The 17,271-nt window shown below is 51.2% G+C and overlaps 1 protein-coding gene across 2 annotated transcripts in view; it reads left to right on the top strand.

Moving 5' to 3' along the window:
* PUDP (pseudouridine 5'-phosphatase) overlaps nucleotides 1-17,271 on the top strand; it is a 74,190-nt gene that overhangs the window by 39,602 nt on the left and 17,317 nt on the right. For both annotated transcript variants that reach the window (XM_077754706.1, XM_077754707.1), the window contains exon 3: nucleotides 16,060-16,289. In XM_077754706.1, the coding sequence (XP_077610832.1) occupies nucleotides 16,060-16,289 (230 nt within the window). The remainder of the gene's footprint in view (nucleotides 1-16,059; nucleotides 16,290-17,271) is intronic.

Below are 17,271 nucleotides of genomic sequence, written 5' to 3'. Positions count from 1 at the left end.
TGTGGCGGGGGGGGGGGGGGCGGGGGTCCCTGCTCTCCCAGTGGGCTCTCCCTGTGCTCGGGGGCTGAGCACTTCCGCCGCGCTGTGCTCTTCCAGCACACAGACCGGGGGTCCCCTGTAAGGACTCCCTCGAAGCAGCCGGTCCTCCCCAGGGCGGAGAAGCGGGCCCCGCTCGGGTCCGTGTCTGCTTGGCGTCACGGAGAAGCGCAGCCCGGCCGTGACGTGGGCACACCTCGCCACCGTGCGCGCCCACATGCCGCGTCTGCACAGGCCCTTCCTCCTCGTCCGCCGGGCTGTCTGATCTGTGTCTTTATGTCCCTCCTCCTTCGTTCCTCCTTTCCCTCCTGTTTTCCCCACACCCTCAGTCGCCCGAGGCCATTACCAGCCATGTCCACAGCCTCCGTCCCTTTCTGCACACGGTCTCCGCCATCGAGCTGGGCAGCCGGCACCCATTCTCGTCCCGTCCCCGTACACGTTTCCTTTTTCTTCACTTAACCCTCAAACACATCTGCTGCTGAGTGAGTGCTCCGGGGATGTAAGGAAGGTCTCCTTCCCTGTGGGCTGTGGAGTCAGCTTAGGGGACGTGCATGTCCCTGCATGTGAAAGCACACCGTCGCATCCCGTTTCACGTCAGAAAGAAGTTCAGGACTCGCTATGGATGGAGGTAGCAGTGGCGGCTTTGTGGCGGGCGCTCGAACTTGGGGCACACTGAGGAGACCATGTAAGATTTGGGTGGGTGAGCGCGGAGGGCAGGGCCGTCCCAGATGGAAAAGGGAACAGGGATGTCAACACATCAGATGGAAGTCTTTCTGGGACAGCTTCAAGCTTGGCCTGTTGTGCTGATGCACTTGCGGACGAAAGAGGCACAGCTTTCGCTCGGTCAGTTCAGGTCCTTGGTCCCTTAATTGCTCACGTGTTTGCTCCTTCCGAGAGTGGAGAACCATTGGGATTTTTGAAGAGAAGGAGCGAAGCCACGCTGTTGGGAGGGTGAAGGGGTCTCTTCCTGGTTTACGGGACACGATGAGAAGGGCAGGGGGAGAGGTGGGCTGCAGCGGGGCCAGGGTAGAGCAACTTGACCTGAGGTGGACTCAGAAGGTCCGAGTGGACCACAGCCCCGTGTAGGATGACGGGGTCCCATGATGCTGGCCACAGTTCCCACTCAGCTGAGAAGCCAGAACTCGAAGTGAACTTGGAAGAGTCGGTCCTTGAGCGTCGAGGGTCTGGAGTTGCACAGTTGACTGCAGCAGACGGCACGTGCCAACAGAAGACACTCTCAGGACTGTTGTGCACGCACGAAACCCACTCGTCCACGAATGACAGGTCGGTCAGAAGTAGGAAACTGCCACTTCGTGGTCACAAGCCACAATCAGAATGTCACGCCTTTCGACAAACCATGAGAGACTCTTGAATGCTGAGAACAAACTGAGGGCTGATGGGTGTGGGGTGGGAGGGGGGAGGTGTGCATGGAGGAGGGCACTTGTGGGGATGAGCAATGGGTGTTGTATGGAAACTAACTTAACAATAAACTATTTGTTAATAATAAATAAATAAAATAAAAAATAAAATCTTATCAACTTCTTTCAAAGAAAAAAGAATGTCACGTCTTTCGAGTTTTACTGTAATTATAACAAATACACTTGCTTCGTATAATACAAAAGGGTAGAAATCAGAAGTCCCTTGACTCCTATCCCGTGGCGACGACCGTTCCTTACTCCTTAATTGCGTATTTAGGGTGTATGCTTCCAGAGCTCACGATGCCTTTGTGTTTGTGTGTAGACACACACACACACACACACACACACACTCACTCACACACTCACTCACATCCACCTGAAAGGAATATGATAATTCACAAAGAGCATATGTGATTCGTAGTATGCCAGTGTTGCATTATTTAAATTATCTGTCAATTAAGTAAGCGAGAACTTTTTCCCTGGGATATTCGTTGAGTCTCCCTGTGACCCCCTGAGCCGCCTTGTCCCTCGGAAACGAGGTGCATGTACTCAGACAACCTTCCTGGAGCACTTACAGCCTGGTGTCGACATGCAAGGTGCCTAATGAGGCCAGGGGCTATGTGAAGAAGGCATCAACACGCTCCATGCCCGTTATGGGTGTGTGTCTCCCGCCGACTGAGCCTGGGAAGCCCAGAACACGCTCCCTCTGTCCTGTCCCGGATGTAAGCTGTGCGGGTCTGCGGCCGGCTGGTGGTCAAGCCCCTTTCCCTCGTCAGCATCAATCACAGGGATGTCGCCGCTGGGTGTCAAGGACAGCCCGGTGTCCGCCCTCCATGTTTCTCAGCTGTGCGCACGTCAGTGCCCAGTCCCCTGAGCATCTGCATTTCACACGCAGTGGCATCGAGGCCCGCAGGATTGAAGTTAGCTTCCCAAAGACTATGGAGATTGGCGTTAGCCCCTAGCACGGGGCCAGGAACAGGGAGCTTCTGGCCGTGGCCCAGTGCTGCCCGGTGATGTGGCAGCAGCCTCACATCGAGGTGGCTGGCCGGCGGACACTGCAGGGAGAAGGTCACAGCCTGTGTTGCTCCGTCTCCTCTCGGTTGTGCACAAGCCATGTAGAGAAGTCCTACCTGTCAGCGCCTTGACCTTCAACGTCTGCGTTTCCAGCAGCAGCTTGAATTTGTGGGCGCTTAGCTGACTCCCCAGCACCGGCGTGCCCTTCCTCGGTAGGCTGGAAATCCACTGGTGTTCCTTCGGCTCGGTGCATTCCTTGAGCGTGGCACAGGTAAAGGACATATGTCACAAGTGACAGGAAAATCACAAGCTCACAACTGTGATAATCCACCCACGTTCTCCGGGGCAGCCTTTCTCTCTAAGAAATAAAATTAGGCTCATATCCTCGAAAATGTATGATTTCCAGGGATGGGGACAAGCCCTACAATCAGACCATTTGCTGGTCAGATGTAAGTAGCAAATGTGTAATGCTCTCATCCCTCCCTCCCTTTTATAAAAATAACAGGTTATTTGGGGCGCCTGGGTGGCTTAGTCGGTTAAGGGTCTGACTTTCGCTTAGGTCATGATCTCGTGGTTCGTGGGTTCGAGCCCCGCGTCGGGCTCTGTGCTGACTGCCAGCTCAGAGCCTGGAGCCTGTTTCGGAGTCTGACTCCCTCTCTCTCTGACCCTCCCCTGCTCACGCTGTCTCTCTCTCTCTCTCTCTCTCTCTCTCTCTCCTAGAAATAAATAAAACTTTAAAAAAAAAAAAATAACAGGTTATTTGATGTTGTATACAGATACAGTTCCTTTTTCTGGTCTCAAAATTTTGACGTTCAAACACTGCTAATTGCTTCCATTGTTATTTCCTAAATCAGAGGTGACATTCTAAAATGGGCAAAATAGGATACGTGTCATTTATTTCGGGGAGCCTAGAAATTACGTGTCCGTGGACGTAAATATTCTCAAATTTTAAAGCATTACAGATTCTGTTTTTACACGTGTGGTTGCTTTTCCATGGATTGTCAAGTATCAGGAAGGATGACATAATGGATAAAAGAAGTCTGGGAGGTGGGGGTGTGTGTGCCTGCAGCATGGGTCAGGAGCTTGAGGCTGCACGGAAAGGCTCAGGCCGTGTGAGGAACACGTGCTCTGCGCACAGGCACAGAGGCGGGTGTGGGTGCCGTGAGGTGTTGTACCCATGAGCAGCCAGGTTCCAGGGGGCCGGCCGGTGCGCCCCTACACCCACACCTCCGTTATGGCCCACTGACTCCCGGGGGCGCTGTAGACGCACACACAGAACGGCGGGCATGTTCCTCTACAGTTTTGGTTTCAGAGACACGGGTACAACAGGCAACATGTTGGCACTGGGCCTTGATGATTGTTTTGCAGTGTTTCTTGACAATTTAAAACTATATTTCTTAAAGACTGAAACGGCTCTTTTTTTTTTTTAATTTTTTTTTAATGTTTTATTTATTTCTAGGAGAGAGAGAGAGAGAGAGACAGCGTGAGCAGGGGAGAGTCAGAGAGAGAGGGAATCACAGGCTCCAAAATAGGCTCCAGGCTCTGAGCTGGCAGTCAGCACAGAGCCCGACGTGGGGCTCGAACCCACAAACCGCGAGATCATGACCTAAGCGAAAGTTGGACGCTTAACCGACTAAGCCACCCAGGCAGCCCCTGAAAGGGCTCTTCTTAACAGCAGAGAAGAAGCAAGCCACGTGGGCCCCAACTGCATGGATACGGGCTGTGCTGTTTGTACACGGTTTTGTGCGTATCGACGTATGCATCATTCAGTCTTACAGCCGCCCCTGCGACCATAGGGGTGAGCCTCGAGGGCGTGATGCCGAGTGACATGAGCCAGTCACAAACGGACAGATGGGCACCCAGTCGGAGGCGGCACGTGGAGCCACCCCCTCGCAGACACAGAAAGTAAGGAGCGTGGAGAGACACGGAGTTCCTTGGGCTGGAGGATGGGGGACTTAGTGGCTGATGGAGAGTGTTTCAGTGTGGGAAGGCAAAGCGCCGGAATGAGAGGAGGCTGATAGCCAGCAACAACGTGAATGTACCCAACACTACGGCACCCCACACTTAAATGCCGTTAGTTTCATGTCATATGCGTTTTACCTCCATTCAGAAAAATTATATTTCTTCTCTAAAAGGCCAGGGGCGTTGTGAGGATGCTGAGTTGTCCTTCAGTAAATTCCTGGCACAAGCTAGAAAGCAGTGGTAAGCGTACACTCTGTCGACGTTGGTGTCAGTGCCGCAGAGTCCGGCGTCATGGGCGCGCTCAGAGGGCATCTCGTGCACGGCACCGCTGGGCACTTGTTGCGACTCACCCGCTGAAAGGGTGCGCCGGTCATTGGTTGGTTCCCGCGTCACCTGCTGTACTTCATGCCTTTCTCTGTGGGTCTCCGGCACACTCAACCCAGGGACGCGGCAAATCCTTGTTTTCCCTTACACAGCGACTCATTGCAGCATGGCCCAGAACAGCAACAGTTTTACGTTTGAATCTTGTGTCCTGTCAGTGGGGGTGAGCCACAGGTTCAGAGACTTCCGTGACGTGGGGTGTGGATCCCGTGTCGTGTCGGTGGGCGTGAGCCACAGGTTCAGAGACTTCCGTGACGTGGGGTGTGGATCCCGTGTCGTGTCGGTGGGGGTGAGCCACAGGTTCAGAGACTTCCGTGACGTGGGGTGTGGATCCCGTGTCGTGTCGGTGGGCGTGAGCCACAGGTTCAGGGAAGTAAAATGAGCAACAAGCCCCTTGCCTGTGGCTCATACGCCATCCCCATACGACCTTCATTGACAATAAGAAGCACAAAGATATGCGAGTAGTGAAGTAAATGCATATTTTAGATTTGTTTTTTTTTCCTGTTCTTAGCACTTCCTTGCATAAGCAAACTTAGAAAGTTTTATCTTCTTTTTCAGATCTCTCATAGAGATGAAGAGTTAGGGAGCTATCAGCATTTGCTCTGTTATTTTCCTCCTGGGCTATAATACAAGGTTATTTAAATAGCTCTTTTGTGCACTGATATTGTCATGACAAAGCCTTAGAAGTAGCAACCTTAAAAGTGACTTGTAGTAAATAAAATTAACACTTTAATCAACTTACATCAAGTAAACAAAGGCACAGAATGAAATTTTTCCCCAGATTCTTCAGTGTTTTGAAATACAGTTCCTGTGAACTGCTCTGCTCAGATGCGGATTTTTTTCTGTAAATACAGTACAGTTCTGTTGATGTGTTTTTTATGATTTTCTTAATCACGTTTTCTTTTCCCCAGCTTACTGTACTGTAAGAATACAGCATATGATAAGGATCACACACAAACTGTGTGTTGATTGACTCTTACCGATACGCTCTTTATAGTTCATATCAGGGGGGTCAGTTATCCATGCATTTTTACCTGTATGAGGCTCATCTCCCCCACCCCCATGTTGTTGAAGGATGCATGGTGGTTTGTCAGTTTCTTCAAGTATTAACAAAACAAATTTAAGAAAACATCCAAGTTCAATACGCTTTTTCAAAAAGAGGTTCCCAGGGCGCCTTGGGTGGCTCGGTCGGTTAAGCATCTTACTCTTGAGTTCAGCTCAGGTCATGATCTCCCGGTTTCTGAGTTTGAACCCCACGTTTGGCTCTGTGCTGACCGTGTGGAGCCTGCGTCGGATTCTCTTCTCCCTCTCTCTGCCCGTCCCCGTTCCTACTCTCTCTCAAAATAAATTAACTTAAAATTGATAAAGAATAAAAGAGTGTCCCAGTCTTTCTGCAGAAATCTGTGGAATCTGTAGAAGCCTAGGAGGCCCATCACTGCTTCTGTGCAGACAGAGCTCCTGATTATGGAGTTTTTTTTTTTTTTTTTTTATGTTTTTTACTTATTTCTAGGAGAGAGAGACAGACAGCGTGAGCAGGGGAGGGTCAGAGAGAGAGGGAGTCACAGACTGAAACAGGCTCCAGGCTCTGAGCCGGCAGTCAGCACAGAGCCCGACGCGGGGCTCGAACCCACGAACCGCGAGATCATGACCTAAGCGAAAGTCGGACGCTTAACCGACTAAGCCACCCAGGCGCCCCTGAAGTCTTTTTAATTCAGTCTCCTGAGACAGGTAACGAGCACCCCGTGCCATTTCTGTTTCCCGTCGAAGGCACACTTGGCCCGCATGCTCTGCTGTTGTCTGTTAGCAACACAGGACAGCGCACTTTACTCAGTTTTGGAAGCAGCCATCACTGATTCTGAGTTCTCCAGGTGACCTGGAACTTACAAAGAGCGCTGTTGTGACACGGGCTGGACGACTGTGTGGTGAGGCGAGACGGGGCTGGGGACTGGCCGTGAGGGCCGACGGCATACCCTCCCGCAACAGAGATCTTGTGTGGAAACCCACTGGCCTGGCGAGTGGACCGTCTAGATGCAGGATAGTACATGGGATCGAAACGTCGGTTATCTCTTAACTTGCTGGCAATGGACATTTTCTGAACATCCCGCGATTCAGAAAATAACGTGCAACTTCCGACTCAGATGCCCTCTGGGTTGTGTGAACTTGAATCATCTGATTTTCTTGGTCTGTGCACAGCCTATGCAAACGGCAGTTTAATAAGGAGATTCTGAGCATGTCGGTACATCAGACTGATTTAATTTTAATATACACAGTTTTTGCCCATGAGGTATTTCTGCAGACTAAATTCCATAAGATGAAGAAAATCTTTTACAGATTTAAAAACTCTGCCCCTTTCTGGTTGCATTGAAATGGTGGACCTCTGATTAATAAAATATTCTGTATACGGCAAACGGTCCAGTATCCATAACGACATTTAACTGCATAGCACAAGAATTGAATGTTAGACATTTATAAACATTAATACACCTGTATGCTAAGTATTTCCCCATTCGATATCACATTTTATTTTACTGTGTATATAATATGTATCAATATTTAATCTCTCAATGTTATTTTGACAGTTTGCTCTGAAAATGCTCCAGTAATTTGAGCATAATTAGCAACTCGTTAAATGCGTGATGGAAGAAGGCATGGAAATTGGGGATTCATCTTCTGGAATGCTGACTCTCTGGTTAGGCCTCTTGAAGAATCCCTATTAACTATGATACTTCCAAGTGACATCCCTGTGTCAGTCAGCAAACCCAGATCCCAGTGCCTGGCCGACTTCCTTCCCCACGAAATTCACCTCTTCTCTGCCCGCCCTTTCCACCGTCTCTTCCTCTTGCTTGTGCATCAGAGCTGTTTGCTGTCTGGCAGAGGTCGGGAGTCTGTTTCTGCGTTTTTGCCTTTGCACACCACACACGGTGCTGATCGCCACTCCTCAGCTCTGCCTTTGGAGCTGGAAGCAGCCACGGCCAGCAGGGATGTGAGCGGGCGAGCTGTGCTCCCACAAGGCTTTCTGTGTGGACACCGACACTGGAATCTCAAATCCTTGTTACATTGTTCTTTTGACTCTTTTGCCGTTTAAAAATAGGTGGGCTGGATGCACGTTTCACAGAGGGCGGGATAAAACTCAGGGCCCAAAGCACCGCGGGGTGGGTGGAAATCCTGGGTGCAAGGTAGCGGGACCCCAGGACCCTCTGCCCCGTTTTGTGCGTCCACGGTGCCGTCTTCCCCCACGCTGTTCAGGACACACGACTGTGTTCCGTCTGTAAAATCAGGGAGGCTTCAGCTGGGGAATGGTGAAGCTCATGGAGGGGGCGGGGAACGAGGAGGGGCCCATCTGCCCTCCGAGGCCCCTTCACCCCCACAACCAGCAGGAGTTGGGGCGCGCTTCCCCGGGGACGCGAGCCACCTCCTGACGCAGATGCAGTCACAGCCGTGCAGGCGCACCACGGAAAAGGCTTCCTGCGGGCGACGCCGTCCACCTAACCTGCACCCAGGCTCGCGCCAGGGGACGGGCCCTCCTGCCCCTCGCGGCTTCTGGGGCTCCAGGCGTCCCTGGGCTTCTGGCCCTGCCCCTCCGTCTCTGCCTCCGTCTTCACGTGGCCTCTTCCCCACGATTCTGTGCCTTATGCGGCTCACCCTGTAAATCCAACATGACTGCATGTCCAAATCCTTAATCAGTTACACACGCACAAACACCCTATTTCCAAATTAGGTCATGTTCTGAGGTTCTAGGTAGTCGTGGGTTTGGGGGAGGACGCTCTTGAGCTCGGCACAGCGCACGGCCCTGATTGGGAGTCCTCTGCGCAGGCCTCATTGGCTGGTGGGCTTCGCCGTGGGGGGGCAGGGTTGTAAATGTGATGCGGGGGGAGGGGCCTGTGGCCTTGGGTCACCCGGGGATGCACATCCGAGCCACAGCACTGGGACCCGACCTCCCCTGCCCAGCTTATTGAAGGAAGGACGCTGTGTTGATCCACCAGCCTCCAGGACCTGGGGGCCCAGCCAGCGTGTGATGTTTCCAGCTTTGTGTCTTAGCTCAGGCTCCTTCTCACAGCCCCGGGCCCTGGGGGACGTAAGTGACACACGTTTATTTCTCACAGTTCTGGGGCTGCACCTGCACGGTCCAGCTGCCACATGGTCACGTTCGGGTGCAGTGTGTTGGTCTTCTCATAAGGCCGCGCATCCTGTGTGGCCTCCACCTCATATACCCCCGTCAGGTTATATAACTGGGGGCCTCATATAACTCCACTTGTCTACCACAGGCTGTGTCTCCAGCATCACCTGGATGTCGGGCTTTAACACGGGAGTTGAGGGGAGCCTCCATTTGGTCTAGAACAGTGAGTTTGTCCTGCCCGGACCCCCATCCCATGTATGAATGAGCCGGTTTTCACACACACGTTGCCCACGTGATCCCAGCGGGCCACCAGCCGTAACGGGCGCACAGGAGCTGAGCAGCTGGAATTCAGACCAGGTCAGTGTGAGCTCGCACAGGGGTAGAGTCACAGGGAAGGGGCCTGAGCACATGTGGCACACGGGCATCATCGCCCTGTTCTTGGCTGGCCCGCGAATCCCCGTCTGGACCAGAGGAGCCTCTGCCTGTATCCCCGCTCGGTGCTGACTGCGCCCTCGGGCCGGCTGTGCTGCTGGCCACGTGGGAAGAGCCCGGCTCCCTTCCGGAATCGGGACTTTGCAAGGGGCTGCCTCTCCCGCCAAGCCGGGCTTCTCAGCCTCAGCACTGCTGACGTTTGGCTCTGCGTCCTTCCGCCGTGGGGGGCGTCGTGCACTGGGCAGCGGTGACCAGCGTCCCCGGTCCCCACCCAGCACGTGCCGATAGCACTTCCTTCCTCAGCTGCGACAGCCAAAAGCCAGTCTGCATTACACGTGTCCCTCAGGGATACGCGCAAATGTGCCCCCACTTGAGAACCAGTGCCTTAGACAAAGCAGTAGGCCGGGAAGTCAGGGTCCGCCCGAATGCGGTCTGGGGCCGAGGGGAATTCCAGGCTCCCGAGCTGTGTTCCCGGTGAAGCACCACCTGCAAGGAGAGCCCTTCCCCGGAATGGTCATCCCCTAAAAGCAGCCTGTCCCCCACTCCTGCATCCTGGCGCGAGGGTAGAGGTGTGGTCCTGTCCCTCACCGTCGCCATCCATAGGACAGAAGGAATTAGAAGGCACCCACAGAGGGGCCATGTGCTCAGTGCAAGTCAGTACTTGTTTGCCTCCCCTGGGGCTGTGAGCACACGCCGGTGTCCTTCCCTCACAAGGTGTAGACTGGAGAAGTCAGTCCCGTTAGAGTCCAGGTGCGGCCTAGTGCCTCCTGTGAGTGGGGACAGGTGTACAGACACCCCAGCCACCTCCCCACCCTCTCCCGGGACCCTCCGCGCCTCCCTGCTGGTGACCCCAGGGGTGACCTCCCCTTGCAAGCTCTGTGGAGTAGTCCAGTGCCTAGGCTGGGGCCGTGTGCCTACTGTGTAGACAGCGCCTGGGCAGCTGTTCGTGTGTTCCTTTCTTCTTCCTAATCTTTGCAGTTGGCTGGTAACAATTTGTGGAATGTCCCTGTCCGCACATTTTTTTCACTTTCACGGTTGTGAATTTCACTCTTTTCTCAGATCAGGGCCCCCGGTTCTGGTCTCCTGCATGACCTCTGACACCCCGGGTCCGTGTAGTAGCTTCCTGCAGCTTCTATAGCAAAGGACCATACTCTTGGTGGCTTGCAATAACAGAAATGTATGTTCTCACAGTTCTGGAGGCTGAGAAATGCAAACTCAGGTCTTAGCAGGACCGTACACTGTCCTGAGCCTTGGGGGTGGGGGGGTCCATCCTTGTTTCTCGCAGCTTCTCGGAGCGCCAGCATTGATTGGCTTGAGTTCGTGGTTCCAATCCCTCCCTGTGTCTGCACAGAGCCTTCTCTCTGTCTCCCCTCTTGTCTTGTGGGGACCCCGTTGCTATGGTCTGAATGTTTGTTCCCCCCACAAAATTCATAGATTGAATCCCTGTCCTCCCAGTATACAGGTGTTAGGAGGTGGGGCTGTCGTGCGGTGATCAGGTTGTGGGGTGCAGCCCTCACCATTGAAATCCATGCCCATATGGACGAGACCCCATGAAGCTAGTGCCCATATACATGAGACCCCATGAGGCTAGCTCACTCCTTCTACCACGTGATCATGCAGTGACAGGTAGATTATGGACCAGGAGGCCCTCACCAGCCACGGAGTCTGGCTGCTCCCCGTGCCCTGATGTTCAGCCCCCAGAAGTCTGAGAAATCAGTGCACACAATAAGCCACCCAGTCTGGGCTCGTGTTGTAGCAGCCCAAACAGGCTAGGATACGAGCCACTGGGTTTATCCAGGGTGATCTTATTCTCAAGATCCTGAACCGCATCTGCAAAGATCTTTGTTTTCGAATAAGGTAGTGGACTTGGGGTTAGGGCTTGGGCATATCTTTTTAGGGGACCAGCCGTCAACCCATTACACTCAATTCCAGGCCTTTGATCGGTGACATCAAGGTGTTACCCTACCTGCCTTCTAAGGGATTGTGAGAGCCACCTGGTAAGAGAGGCAGTGTCTACTACCCCGTACACATGGGTGGGTCGGGGTGAGCAGGGGCCATGCGCTGTCACCAGAATGCACGTGTACAAGGTCCAGGCTGGGCAGAATCCTGCACCGTGTATCTGGTCCCAGCCCAGGGTGGGCGTCTGTTTTGCTTATGGGTAGCTGGCCGGCCATTCATCAACAGACCTGGCCTCAGTAACACATGCCGTTATCTTCATAGGTCTCCCTCTAGACAAATCTAGACTCCGTGCCCCCTCCGCACTTCTCAGTGGCGTGCACACTTCTGTATGAGTTTCGTCTCCCCCATACCGTTAACCTCTCACCGGAGCTCTGTGCTACACGTGAGGCCCGAGCCAGTAGTAGGGTCTCCGTGGATACATCCACTCGGTGAATTCCAAAGAAATTCTTTAAAGAGCTCGTGTCAGCTCTCCATCTTTTCTACATTTTCCCTTTTCCAAATCCATTTTAATGGCAGCATCCGTGTTCTCTCTCATCGATCTTGGGTCTTTAGGACGAAGTAAAGGGAAGCATCTTCTTATAAAGACTGCTGATGCTTCACATTTCTTATTTCTTCCCCTGTAGATTAATCCTTTGAGAGCTGGTTCTTTGTAGCAATAGATATCTGTCTTTCTGCCCTCCCCTTAAACCGACTTAAGCACACCATGGGCCAGAAGCTGTTAGCTGGATTTCATTTGTATACTTAAGTAACCAGCTTCTCTGCAGGACAGAACCTGATTTACATTTTTAGTCTTTTACTTCTCAGGGGCAGTGACTGAGTATGGCAAAGTTGGCGTACAGTCGTTAAAGGGTACAAAAGTTTTTTAAGGAGTCAGCCAGTTACGCATCCAGATTTCTCAGTGACTTTATCCCAGTCTTGTAGATGACGGTGGTGATGATGATGATGACCAGAGCCAACATTTATGTGGGGCTTCCTGTCAGGCTTCTCAGCTGACTGTGTGCATGACTGTCCACAGAGAGCACAGAACATGACCTAATTTGGAAATAGGGTGTTACAAACGGGCTGAGTGTTTAGGCATCTTTATGCTTGCAACGAATGTATTCAGACTGCATAGACACTGACTATATACAAGACTTAAACACTGGTTGAAATAGTTTTTAAGTGTGAAGGTGTTATAACATGAGATGTAAGCATCTGTAGTTTTCTTGTCTAGCTATTGTCCTGTTTCAGTGTCAGAGAAGTACTTGGTCTCATGAAATGAATCGGGACCTGTTCCCTCCTATTTTCTGAAAAGTTCAGAATTGGTATAATTTCGGGGTGCCTGGGTGGCTCAGTCGGTTAAGCTTCCGACCTCGGCTCAGGTCATGATCTCACAGTTTGTGGGTTCGAGCCCCGCGTCGGGCTCTGTGCTGACAGCTAGCTCAGAGCCTGGAGCCTGTTTCAGACTCTGTATCTCCCTCTCTCTCAGACCCTCCCCTGCTCATGCTGTCTCTCTCTCAGAAATAAATAAGACATTAAAAAAAAAAAGAATTGGTATAATTTCCTCCTAAAGTTTTTGATAAGTTCACCAATGAGGCCATTCAATCCTAGATACAGGATGGTTTTTAACCACGAATTCTTTACCATGAATAGGGCTGTTCAGGTTATTACTGTCTTCTTGAATGAGCTTTGTATCTTTCAAAGAACCTATCCATTTCATCTACGTTATTAAATGTATCAGCACAAAGTTGCTCATAATAGTATTTTTTAGTCCTTTTAATGACTTTAAGGATCTGTGATGATGTCCTCTGTTTGATTGCTAGAACTGGTGAATTTGGATCTTCCTTCTTTGTACTTGATCAATTTGGCTAACAGTCTGCCAATTAAATTAAACTTTTGAAAGAACCAGCTTTAGGTTTAAGTGATTTTCTGTATTCTCTTTTATGTTCTTTCATTGATTTTCTCTCTTCTTTTTTTTCTTCCCTTTCTTTAGTTTGCTTTAACTTGATTTTGCTCTTTACCTTCACTTTCTTGGGGTGAAAAGCTTTAATCATTGGCTTTCATTCTTCCGGTTTTTAGAGTACTGATTTGAGACCATCTTCTTCTGTAATACAAACATTTAGTGCCATAAGTTTTTTATAAACACTGTTTTAGCCACATCTCCAGAATTTTAATATGTTATCTTTTTGTTCTCTACGGAATATTATCTAATTTCCCTTTGTGACTTCATCTTTGACTCATGTCTTACGTAGAAGTGTGTTGTCTAATGTCCTTTTTTCCCCACATAACTTTCAGTTATTGATGCCTATTTTAATTATATTTTGTATGATTTCAATTATTTTAAAATGTTTTAGAATTTTTTTATAGCTCATGGATTCATGTTGTATCTTGTTGAGTGTTCCACATGCCCTTGAAAATAATTTGTATTCTGCTGTCTTGGGTGATGCGTTATGTAAATGTCAGTTCAGTTAAGTTGCTTGATAATGTTTTTGAAGTCTGTTGTATCCCTACTTTTTATCTGTTCCTTCAGTTACTGACAGAGGAATTTGAAACCTGAGTTTGTTTCTCCATTCGGTTTTAGTTTTTGCTTTACGTGTTTTGAAGCTCTGTTACTTGATGCATACACATTTGGAATTAGGTCTTGTTGGTGAATTGACCTTCTTGTCATTATGCGATGTCCCTAGTTATCTCTGAGAACCGTCATTCACTGTTCTAAAGTGCACTTGTCTGCTGTTAATATAACTACCCAGTCTTTTGATTAGTAGTTACATAGTACATGGTTTTCAAACCATTTATTTTTAACCTGAGTATAATTAAAGTAAGTGTGTAACTGGATATTACTTTTGTTTTTGTGTTATTTTTTTTCCCCTTCTAACGTGGACATACTTATAATGTTTATACAGATTCTGTAAGGTCATGATATGCTAATTTCTTCTTCTCAGTCATTTCTCTGTCCATTTCTATTGATCACTTTTTTTCTCCTGTCCATATATTGTGTTTGTGTACTTTTGCGTAGGCATGGGAACTCTTTTTTTTTTTTTTAATATTTATTTTTGGGAGAGCATAAGTGCGGGAGGAGCAGAGGGTGTGAAGTGGGCTCTGCGCTGTCAGGCTGATAGCGGCAAGCCCACTGTGGGTCCTGAACTCATGGACCTTGAGATTATGATCTGAGCTGAAGTCTGATACTCAACTGACTGAGCCACCCAGGTGTCCCAAGGCATGGTAACTCGTGATTGGATGTCAGACGGTATGAATGTCACATCCAGTGGAATGCTGGATTTTGCTTTCTTTTTTAAAAAGTTTTTGGGGCACCTAGGTGGCTCAGTCGGTAAGCGTCTGACTTCGGCTCAGGTCATGATCTCGTGGTTTGTGGATTCGAGCCCCGCATCGGGCTCTGTGCTGACAGCTCAGAGCCTGGAGTCTGTTTCAGATTCTGTGTCTCCCTCTCTCTCTGGCTCTCCCCTGCTCACATTGTCTCTCTCTCAGAAAAAAAAAAAAAAAAAAAGTTTTAACATTTTCCTGGCACAGAGTTAAGATGCACGCCTTCCTTTGAACATCTCAGAACTATTTCTCTTAAGGGTCAGGCACTGACAGTATTTGTTGCCTTTGTGAGCAGCTTTAGGTGTTGAACAAGCAAAATAACCATGTCGATCTTTTCTGTTGCAACTAAGAAAGTAGGAACACAGCCTCATGCAGTTACTAAAGCAGTAATGATTATACAATTATTTAAAATATTATTTTAGGGGTGCCTGGTGGCTCTGTTGATTAAGTGTCCAGCTGTTGATTTCCCCTAAGGTCATGATCTCGTGGATTGTAGGTTTGAGCTCTGTGTTGGGCTCTGTATTGACAGCACAGAGCCTGCCTAGGAAGAGATTCTCTCTCTCCCTGTCTCTCTGCCCCTCCACTGCTAGCTCTCTGTCTCTCAAAGTAAATAAACATAAAATAAAATGAAATCATACTTACTGTAGATAATTAGTGCTGTGTGTGGATTTAGTCACTGACATGATCAGAACGGTTTAAAGGTAGAAAGTACCGGTGTGGCTGACATGCTTCTGGTAAGCTCCCTGTGTCCGCCGGCTCCATGCAAAGCGATACTACCCTGCACGGTCCGTGAACTTACTCTTTGCAGTCAGCGCGAGTGTGGGAAACGGTGCTCTCCTGTGAGGCTTGCTGGCCTTGCTCAGCTGCGATAAGCACCGTCTGTTTTATGCTCTCTTCCCTTATCAGCTGCTGCTGCAGCTTTCTGTGAGCCCGGCCTTTCTGCTCGACCTCTGGTCCAAGGCCTTTCATGGCTTCCCTTCCCAGCAGTGTGAGGAGGGATTGGACTGCTTTCAGTCAAACAGGGAGTTTTCTCAGAAAACACCAGCAGCCCAGTCATTGCATCTTCATTGCTTCAGGAAAGGAAACCAAACAACCTGGGCCGCTAAGCGCAGAGACCCCTCCCTGGGCTCACTCGGCCTGGTTTCCACCTTTCAGCTAGAGCCGACCAGCAAACGAAGCCGCATTTCTTTCCGGCAGGATTGCCTTCTGTTACTTTGGGAAACGCTATCGAGAAGCCCTGATAGGTTTCAGGTTTGGTTTTGAGTCGGTGTGTTTCAGGGCCTCTGAGCACCCCGTGCAGCCCCTCTGTGTCGGGGTGAGACCCTTCCTGAGGGGAGGCGGCAAGGAGTCGTGGCCACAGAGCCAGCGCACAGGCCGCAGGGCGCCTTCTGGCCCGGGCGTCCCCCAGCCCCTCTCACGGTGTCCCCTCCTGCTCCCCAGGGGTGGACAGACTGGTGCGCCATCTGCACGCGCACGGCGTGCCCCTGGCCGTGGCCACCAGCTCCGGCCGCGCCTCCTTCGAGATGAAGACCAACAGACACCAGGACTTCTTCAGCTTGTTTGACCACATCGTTTTGGGGGACGACCCCGAGGTGAAGAACGGGAAGCCAGACCCCGACATATTTCTAGCCTGTGCCAAGCGGTTTTCCCCGGCTCCGCCCATGGACCAGGTAAGCCCGGCAGCGATGAGACCTGGTCGCCACCCAGGTGGGTTTGACCCGATCCTTGGTGCCTTGTGTTCATGATGGACGGCGGCCTCGACGGTGACACCCTGGGGCTCAGAGACAAGGGCAGGGGTGTGGCCAGGGGAGCTCATGGCGGGTTGTGGGGCGCATGCTACCCCCCACCATCCCCCCACGTCACCAGGCCAGCAGTCTGGGGCGTGCACACGTTATCCCAGCGTCTGTCCGCCAGAACCTGCAAGACGGACCGTGTGCAGCCAGGGGCCCCTTAGTGCTGTGGCCCCACAGCACCCGTCTTTGCAGTGAGCTGACTTCAAGGTGCAGGCTGACTGCAATATGAATGCAGGTCATCAGAACACACTCTTCTCCCCCCATATGCTTCTCAAGGGATGTTTGTTACTGCAGAGTGTTTGCTCAGAGTGACCTGTGGTTTTATCACACAGCGTCCAGGCTTCTGTTTCTCTCCGGGAAGGAGTTGGGGCCCCAGTGCCCTCTCTCTGCCCTGTGTGAGCCACTTTGCTACGCAGGGCCCACAGTGGAGACGGGGCAAAGGGTTTGAAGATCGGAACCGAGTTTAGAAGCAGTGGATAGTGTTTGTTCAGCTTGGCTTCATTTCTCCTCCCCACACTGTTACTGCGAGGGTGGACGGCTAAGTCCCCGCTGGGGCCTTATGCCGTTTCTAGAGGAAGGGGTGATGCTCTAGACAGGGGGCGGGCTCGCGGCTGACTGTGCGTCCCTGCAGATTCTAGAACAGGGAGAGGGTCTGAGGGGGCTGGGCCCAGGGCTGCCTGTGCACCCCTGCAGATCTCAGAACAACAGGGAGAGAGTTGGGGAGGGGGAGGGGCTGACTGTACACCCCTGCAGATTCTAGAACAGGGAGAGGGTCTGAGGGGGGTGGGCCCAGGGCTGACTGTGCGCCCCTGCAGACTCCAGAACAGCAGGGACAGGGCCTGAGGGGGGGCGGGCGCAG

This window comes from Crocuta crocuta, unplaced genomic scaffold (assembly GCF_008692635.1).
Source record: "Crocuta crocuta isolate KB4526 unplaced genomic scaffold, BGI_CrCroc_1.0 scaffold221, whole genome shotgun sequence".
NCBI classification, from domain to species: domain Eukaryota; kingdom Metazoa; phylum Chordata; class Mammalia; order Carnivora; family Hyaenidae; genus Crocuta; species Crocuta crocuta.
This window is presented reverse-complemented; position numbering and strand designations above follow the sequence as displayed.